Source organism: Callithrix jacchus, chromosome 19, assembly GCF_049354715.1.
Source record: "Callithrix jacchus isolate 240 chromosome 19, calJac240_pri, whole genome shotgun sequence".
Taxonomy (NCBI): Eukaryota; Metazoa; Chordata; class Mammalia; order Primates; family Cebidae; genus Callithrix; species Callithrix jacchus.
The window spans coordinates 44,542,151-44,551,827 of record NC_133520.1 but is presented as its reverse complement, the minus strand read 5'-3'; the positions used below and the strand labels follow the sequence as shown (position 1 = coordinate 44,551,827).

Sequence of the window (9,677 nt, the reverse complement as noted above, 5' to 3'; positions counted from 1 at the left end):
AGATCACAAGGTCAGGAGATGGAGACCATCCTAGCCAACATGGCAAAACCCTGTCTCTACTAAACTACAAAAAATTAGCTGGGCGTGGTGGCACGCACCTGTAGTCCCAGCTACTCAGGAGGCTGAGGCAGGGGAATCGCTTGAACCCAGGAGGCAGAGGTTACAATAAGCCAAGATTGCAGTCCAGCCTGGCGACAGAGCGAGACTCCATCTCTAAAACAAAACCAACAAAAAAAACTTGTATCCAGCATCCGGTCACTTCTCAATACCTCCTGTTTCCTCCCTGCTTTGAGGCACCATTGAATCTCTCCTGGTTGAAGGCAGTGACCTTCTAACTGGTCTCTGCTTGCATCCCTTCCCATCTATGTCTATTTTCAAAACAGCTGCCAGAGTGATCATGGCCCTTCTCTACTTAAAATCTACCAAAACACCCCATGCTGCATAAAGGGCAAGAAGCCTTTAAAATGCCAACAAGTCCCTTCCTGAACACTCTGCTGCCACATCTGACCTCAGTTTGTGTTCCTTTACATCTTATTTGCTCTGTTCCAGCCACACTGCCCTCGGGATTCTGTAAACATTCCAAGCATGCTGCCACCTCCAGGCATTAGCACTGGCCGATCCCTCTGCTTTGCATGCTCTTGCGCCAATGGCATCCTCTCAGGGAGGGCTACTCTATCTACCTTATATAAAACTATGTACCTTCCCTGCACTCTGCTTTCTCCTTATACAGATTTACTTGCCTTTCAGAGCATTTCTCTCCTTCTAACATACTATACAATTTACCTACTATGTTTGATGTCTGTCTCCTCCTAGAAAAATTGAGTTCCATAAGCCTAGAAAAATTGAGTTCCATAAGGTTAGAGATTTTTCTTCTTCTGTTCACACTGCCATATCCTCAATGTCTAGAACAGAATCTGATATGTAGTAGGCATCCAGTAATTATGTGCTGATTTACTGGGTGAATGAGTGCATTAGCGTGATTCTGTTTGAAACACTGGGTATACTAGAAGAACCCAGTCAACAACATTGAACCAGAATGAATTAGCATCAAGTTCCCCTGTGGATGGAACTACTCTTCCAAGCTGTTTCCTATGTGGCATAATGGGAAAGACTAATTCCTCTTCCTAACACACACACCCACTTCACAGAGGAATGCTTTGAGATGTAATTAAATGGTAACATGGAGAAAGCATTTTAATTTTCTAAGAGAAGCACTTTATTAATTTGAGGCTTTTATTGTGTGAAAGAATTCTAAGGGACACAGGGGCAAGTACAGACATGAGAACAATGTTAAAGGGATTATGTTGTTCACAATGCTACATTGGCATTTTAGGAGATAATTGATTTAAGATTGATATAAGCTGCATAAAAAAGAGTAAAATAGTTTGGGAAATCTTACCCCAAATGACAAGTTTTAAAGAAATATCTTCTTGTTTGTGATCAGCTCTCAACTATTTACAGCACAGTGCCCTCATTAATGAATTATGCTTCACTTTCACTATCCTTTCGTCCATTTTGTGGCTTTCTCTGCTAATTAGAAATTCCATACTAATGTCAGAGAGTTGATAAAGAAAAAAAAGAAGTAAAAATTAAGATTTGTCTTCATCATGAGTTTATTTCTCACTCCTCCCAGTTGAAATGTTTAAATTCTGATCTTGAGTTTTTCCAAAATTACCCAATTTTTAAATGTCACATACTTTTTAATTAATGAGCAAATTAATTGAGCACATATTATGAATGAGATGTGGTATAATGTTTGTGAAGGAATACCAAAAATGAGACTTCTTCCTGCCCTTTTGACATAATGAAACACCACTAGAGAAGGTGTCAAAATGTCTGAGCTCTGGCCCATCTCACTGCTTAAAGTCAAAGTAGCACTGGGCAAGTAAGCTGACCATTTTGAGTCTCAGTTTCCTTGATCATAAAACAAAATGTCTATTATCCGCCTTGTCTTGCTCTGCTGTGAAAATCTTTTTGTTCCAAGGCAAATGAAGTATTTGGAAAGACAGTCTGGCAGTGGTCACGTTGTCCATATCAAGAGATACAGTGGCCTAGAAATTAACCACCATTTCTGTGGAGCAGATATTGGGAGCAGCTGTAGCTACAATGTTGGAAAACAGTCCATCCAGCAGGTAGTGTGTGGTGTCCAGAGTGTAAAAACAGGCCAGGTGACTGGATCCGAATGACACCATGAGAGATAAGAGAGGCAGTGTGCCCATAAGAGGGCAAGGCATAGCAAGAACAGGCCACACCTGGGCTCTTAACAGGCAACTTATGGGAGCAGAGCTCCAGCGGCCGGATGGCAGGACTCTTTATCCCTGAAGGTGAAAAACCACAGAGGAACTCATCTCCTATTCGGTTTCCAAATTACTAGCCAAGGAGGAGAGTCTAGATTGAAAATGATAGATGACATAATTAGAATAATAAAATAAGAAAAATGAAGAGGATTACTCTCAAATTACAATGAAGAAACTGGGCTTTCATGAACTGGATTTACTTTCTCCAGGTTACACACCGAGACACAATCAGAGCCAGGACCTAAACCCTAGTCTTTAGATTGAGATACGGTGTTCTTCACATTATACAAGAAGAAGCAATTCTCTAAGAGGCAACCGAGACCTCAAATAAGGGAAGAAATAGTAGAAGGGTGCTCGAGGCTGGTCATCAGCAGAATCAGAGCAGTCCCAGCCATCAGCACTGAGAGAATTTGGAAATGAAATCCTTAGCAACTTTTAAAGCATGGTGGAGAAAAAAGACAGTAAAATTGAGCCAATTTGCCTGAAATGAGGGAGAATATGGATGTACAAACTGGATTGGTGCCCAGAACCCATCCACAGGAAAATTATATCATAGAATCCAACAAATGTTTACTGAGCTCCTGCACAATACCAAGCATCATGGTAGTCTCCGATGATGAGTGAACGAACCTTTCCCATGGCAGAGGCAGGTAGGAGGGACAGATGTGTAAAGCACTGTAGTGCAATGTGCTAAGTGAATGTGCATACAAAGTGTTAGGAAAGCATATTTCCCAAGAAAAGGGGACATTTTGGCAGGGTCTTTAAAAATTGATCAGGGATCTTCCAGATGGACTACGAGGAGGAAGAGTGCAACAGCATTTCAGGTGGGTGGAATAATGTGTCAAATCGCAGAAGCTTGAATAAAGGCAAAGGTTTGATGGACTGCAAAATCTGAGAATGGCTTGATATCAACAAGAGAGGAAGCAACATATGAGGATTGGAGGATGGAAACGAGGCTTTAACCAGTCAGTACGTGGATGAGTTTTAAACCCTTAAACAGAACAGTGGTAAGCACTGAGCCACTGAATGTTCGTGGACCACACCTCATGCCAGACTAGCCTCGTTTCCTCTTTATATATGGTCTCTAGAGTGTCAAATGAGGACTATATTAAGGCAATATATATTATTCAGCAAAGCATTTGACAGAGACATTTCATTTTAGCTTTGAGAACATAGTACTAAAACGGGCAGCTTGAGTAACAGTTCATTGGACGCGTTAACAGGCTGAGTGAGGCTGGCAGAAAGAGCACTGATGAACTGACCGGGGCACACTGGAAAGGAGAGCTCCATGAGGAAGACTCGGAGCACTGCCCTCAGAATGTCTCTGTCCTAACTGGGCCTGGGCACAGTGAACTCATGTGAGGGAACAAACAGCCCATTGGACTAGGACTCAGAGCCCATGTCTGTCGTGTTAGAGCTGTGTGATCTTAATCTCACTGACCGTCAGTTTTCTTATTTTAAATAGGCGAAAATAAAACCTAGTTCATAGAACTGTCATGGGATCAAATGTGATAGTACCTCTTGGTCATCCAGCACAGTATCTGGCACATAAGAGGACCTATAGAGAGGTTAGTTCCTTTCTTTCCTCAATTCTTGATAAAACAGCTGCAGCTGTACCTGAAGTAACTCATTTTCTTTGAAACTACTAAAACAAAAATGCCTAGAGAACTTGGTTACTCAGAAATGCCGAATATCAGTACTCTCTGCCAATGGTGCCAAAGTCACCATTAAAAAGCTTTTCTGAATTTGGGACCACTTCTGAGTGATGCTGAGATGATTCACAGTGACATGTATAAAGCTGGACTCCTTTGGCCTCTTTAGGAGAAAAATGTTAAATAAAAATGAACAAAGTTTCATTCATACCATTCTCCAGCAGAAATACCACATTTAAGCTCGGTAATACATTACTTCTTTCCCTATGGCATATCCCAAGGGGGTCTTTAGCTCCATGTTCTGCAAGACTGTGCCTGTCACCAAAAATCATGATGGGACACCATCCAGGACAACACACATTAAAGAGGCAAGACAGACTGGACAGATGCAAAACATGAGGGGCTCCCACGGACAGATTTGAAGAGACAGCAGGAGGCTCTTACAGCAAACTTGCTTAAAAAGCATGGTCATCTTACCTTGCTCATGAGTTGAATTTAATTATGTTGTAATTCCACTCCTTTTTTCATTTCTCATTAGAGGACAAATCAAGGACAGTCAGAGCCATTTAGCAACCTATAGAGAGCCCTTCAGTGATCAAGAATTGAGTAACACCTGTTGGCATGGTGAGCCAGTTTGTAGTGAATGAAAATGGACCCTTTCAGCACTCCAGGTGAACAGAATAAGAGGTCTTCATATTTCAAACAAAAACCCTCAAATATTTATAATCTCATTCCTAGCATAGTTGAGGGAGCAACAAAATCACGGACCACTGACCCTTGATCAGTATGCAAGATGGCTGCTATAGTTTGGATACGTGTCATTCCCAAGCCTCATGTTGAAATTTCACCACCGATGTTACAGGTGGGGCCTAATAGGAGGTGTTTGGGTCCTGGGGACGAATCCCTCAGGAAAGACCAATGCCCTCCCGGGTTAAGGGGATGAATGAGTTCCCTGTTAATTCCCCCAGAGAGCTGGTTGTTAAGAGCCAGGACAACCTCCTTCTCTCTTGCTTCCCTCTTACCATGTGATCTCCGCACGCACCAGCTCAGCGCCTCCTGCCCTGAGTGAAAGCAGCCCGAGGCCCTCCCCAGAAGCAGATTCCTACGCCATGCTTCCTGCACAGTCTGCAGAACCATGAGCCAAGGAAACTGCTTTTTTTTTTTTTTAATCAGAACATTTACTGCAGGACTAATCGTTGAAATTCTTACCATGCACGGGCTGCCGCAGCAGCTGCCCTTGTGGGTTGAGGTGTTGTTCCTTCACGGATTCCATGCTGGATCTGCCGTATACAACCCTGAGGTGCCTCGGGTGACCAGTCCCGGCGGTACTTCGTCTTCCAGCCTCGGCACTCCAGTTGTACTTTCTCTTGCGCCTGGCGGGGTGGCCACATTTGCCACAGGTCCACTTCTGAAGGTGGTAGGCCTCAGAGCCACAGCGGTGGCACAACTGGTTCCTCTCATCGAGACGCTTTCCAAACGACGACGTTCCCTTTACCATCTCGCTTCTGCGGAGACCAGAGAGACCCAAAGCGGAGGCACTTCCGCTCTCTCAGGCTCGGCAGCTTCCGCTGGGGGAAGTACTTCCTGCTGAGCACGCTACGGCATTCTCAAGCCGTAAACTTCTTTTCTAAAATAAATGATCCAGTCTCAGGTATTCCTTTATAGCAACACAAAGTGGATGAAGAAAGTGGGCCCTTTCTGTCACTGGATGCCCTCACGGTGACACCGGATTTTCTGGCCTTGACATATCCAGGAGCTATTTCTCTAACCAAGACATGGCTGTATACTTAAGCTATTTTCTTCCAAGTGACATGACTGGGCTAAATTTAAGACCTATAAATTAGAGGTAGAAAATTGGAAAATACGAGAGAAGCATAAATAATTGTAAGATCATACTAGAGAAGAGAAAGAGACAACATACACAAAACTAAGGAAAATTCTTTCAAAACAGGGAGGATAAGAATTCTACAAATTATCTGCATGAAGAACAGGAAAATAAAACATCTGAAGAAAAATAATGATAGGAAAATACACATGAAGAAGAAATTTATATATCTTGTGAAATGACTTTGTTTCAAGGATGAGTTGTCTAGCTATTTTAAGGAAACTTATTTTGGTACATTTTTCAATCCATGGATATTTTAATAAATACCATTTTGTCTTCTGAGGAAAAGGAAATAAAAAGAGTGAAGTTTTTTTTTTCGTGTTAATTTCAGCTAATTTCTTAGTTCTGGTTGTTTCAAACATAAATATTCTCTATCATAACTCCAGTGCACCCAATCCTTTTGAGGGAATCACAGAGAAAAGTGTATCCGAGTCAATATTCCTATATACTTGTGAAACATGCCCATCCCTCTAGTCTTGTTTCCAAACATAATCTGAGTGGTGCAAGAACAGAACTGGAACTGACACCCACAAGAAAAGAGCCAAATATATATAAGTTCTTACTTTAGAAAAAGAAAATCAAATGGCCTTAAAAATGTGTTCTACCTAATTCATGAATAGATAGAGTTTAAAACTACACTGACTATGGATTCAACACAATTCCTATCAAAATCCCAGGCACCTTTTGAGGAGAAATTTGTAAGCTGATCTTAAAATTCATATTGAAATTCAAGGGGCCCAGAATATCCAAAACAATCTTGAAAAAGATAAACAAAATTGAAGGACTCACACTTCCCTATTTTAACCTTACTACAAAGCTACAGAAATTAAGACAGCATGGCAATGGGATAAGGATAAACAAAGAGATGAAGGAATTAGAATTGAGAGTCCAAAACAAAACCTATATCTCTATGGCCAATAAATTTTTGGCCAGAGAATCAAAACCATTCACTGGGAAAAGAATAGTTTCTTCAACAAAGACAACTCACACAATGAAAAACAGTGTTTCAAAATCATATATCTGATAAAGGATTGCTATCAAGAGTATATAAACAGGTGGGCTGTGATGGCTCACACCTGTATTCCCAGCACTTTGGGAGGCAGAGGCAGGTGCATCATTTGAGGTCAGGAGTTCGAGACCAGCCTAGCCAACATGGCAAAACTTTGTCTCTACTAAAAATACAAAAATTAGCCGGGTGTGGTGGCACTTGCCTGTAATCCCAGCTACTTGGGAGCTGAGGTACAAGAATTGCTTGAACCTGAGAGGCAGAGGTTGCAGTGAGCTGAGATGCTGCCACAGCACTCCAGCCTGGGCGACAGAGTGAGACTCCATGTCAAAAAAAGAAAAAAGTATATAAATATATATACTTAGTTGTATATATATACTAGTTGTGTGTGTGTTTGTGTGTGTGTATATAAATATACTTAGTTATATTTATATATATATATATAACTTTTACGATTAAACAATGAAAAGACAAATAAATCAACTAAATATTGACAGATAGTTGCCAAAGAATCTATGTCAACAGCCAATAAACACATTTTCCATGTGAAATTTTCCATATGAAAATGATTAGCGCTAGAGAAATGCAAATCAAAGCCACTATGAGATACAATTTTGCATCCTCTAGGGTGTCTGAAATTAAAAAGTATTGGTGAAGATGAGAAAAAATTGGAATCTTCATACATCGAAGGATTGTGAAATTGTGCTTCCACTTTGGAATACAGTGCAGCAGTTCTTCAAATTGTTAGACATGGAATTAACAAATGACTGAGAATTTCACGTCTAGGTATTCATCCAAGAGAAATGAAAGCATATGTCCACATAAACTTGTTTACAGATGTTCAGAGAAGCATTATTCATAGCAGCCAAAAAAGTGGCAACAACTTGTGTCCATCGATTGATGAATGAAGAAATAAAATGTTGTATGTTCATATAATGAAAAATTAGTACCATAAAGGAATAAAATATTGATACATACCACAATAAGGTTCAATAAATGAACCTTGAAAACACTATGCAAAGTGAAAAAACCCATGATATATCATTCCAGTTATGATGACATCTCCAGACTTGGCAAATCTATAGAGACAAAGGTAGATTCATAGCTGCTGAGGGATAGAGGGGAGGGAGAATGAAAAACGCTGTTATGAGTACAGGATTACTTTTGGACAGATGAAAATATTCCATAATTATATTGTGGTGATGGTTGCACAACACTGAGAATATTCTAAGGCCTACTGAGATGTACAGATTAAGAGGGTAAATTTTATAAGTGAAGTATATGCCAACATAGCTGTTATTAAAAAACAAAACAAAATGATAAGCACGACAACATCAATACTATGTTATTTTCCACCAGACTGGAAGAGATTCAAAGCTGGGTAACACAGTGAGTTGGCAAAAATATGGTGAAATAAGCCCTTTCCTATACTGTTGTTGGAGATGTGTATTGATATAATGTCTATAGAGAGAAATTTGCAATATTTGCCAAAATTAAATATTTGCCTTGGAGCCAACAATTCATCTTCAAGGAATTCATTTTGCAGATAGCACTTGCATGTATGCAAAATGATATATGTATGATATTACTCACTGCAGTAATATTTGTAATAACAAAGTGCTAGAAATGATCAGAATGTCCATCAATAGAGAACTGATTGGTTATATAGTAGACATCCATAAAATGAAATACCATAGAGTTATTTTTAAAAATTTTAAGTGTAAAAAAAAATTTTAGTGTTTATATACTAACATACAAATATCTCCAAGATATATTAAATTAAAATACAGTTTATAGTTTGTGAGCCCATATTAAGTTAATAATAAGCATCATTAGCCATCAAATACCCACACCCCCAACTACACTGTGGGAGGAATACGCTTCTCTACCCCATTAACTCTTGACTGGGCCATGTGACCTGCTTTAAGCAATGAACGCCAGTAGAAATGAGAGTGTGCTAATTGCAAAGTAAGGATTTAGAAGTGGCATGTGTGTTTGCTAGTCCCTAGGGCACTCTCACCATCTGTTATGAGATGAGCATGACCACGTAGCTGCTGCTCCATCAGTTGGGATCCTGGAAAAAACAGGTGGAGTAGACCTGACTTGAACACAGCTGAGCCCAGCTGATTCCCACTGGAGCCCGCCGAGCCACAGTCAATCCACAGACCCATGAGTAAAAGTGCCTTGGTATAAGCCATTGACATTGGAGTGCTTCATTGTCACAATAAAAGTTGTTACTAAAAAAGGGCAATAAAAGAATATACAGAATCTGTTTCCTTGTATAGTCATGACATACATTTGCAAAGCTACACAAGAATCTAGTAACACAGGTAGCCCGCAGGGAGGTGAATTGGGTAGCTGAGTGAGTGAGAGGGTGGCATGGAATATCTTCACAGGACAGTTTTCCACCTGTTTTATTGCAAATTATTAAATATGAGAGCAAATTATTTCTTCAAAAAATTATTCAACAAGGCATTATGTCTAGGAATTCTTCTGAATAAAATAGTGTTATCAATTTGAGTCACTCACAGTATATGGCAGAATTAGTCCAAGAAGCTATTAATAACATAAAATTAGGGAAAAACAAGAATCTGGTGGAAGTGGTAGAAAGTTATGTAGTCACCCAAGACCTGGTGTCACAGGCCAGGTGATATAGGGTGGAAAACTCCAAACACAGCCCTCTGGTTCCCAGCCTCTCCACCAAACACAAACCAGCTATGTGTCTTTTGGTAAGCCGTTTAACTACTTAGGGCCTCCTATCTTCAATTGTTAAATAAATGGGAGTGTAAGAAAGTAGTCATCTCAAATTAAAAACAAATTCTATTGATAACTAAGTG

General features: G+C 40.1%; 1 protein-coding gene across 1 annotated transcript; it reads right to left on the bottom strand.

Annotated features, from left to right (window-relative positions):
* Positions 1-1,914: 1,914 nt before the first annotated feature.
* Positions 1,915-5,480, bottom strand: LOC103789359 (large ribosomal subunit protein eL37-like). The gene is made up of 2 exons (XM_035280897.3): positions 5,159-5,480; positions 1,915-2,388 (listed from the first exon to the last, which is right to left on the bottom strand). The coding sequence occupies exons 1-2, from the start codon at positions 5,445-5,447 to the stop codon at positions 2,345-2,347; spliced, it is 333 nt and encodes a 110-aa protein (XP_035136788.2). The 5' UTR covers positions 5,448-5,480; the 3' UTR covers positions 1,915-2,344.
* Positions 5,481-9,677: the final 4,197 nt, after the last annotated feature.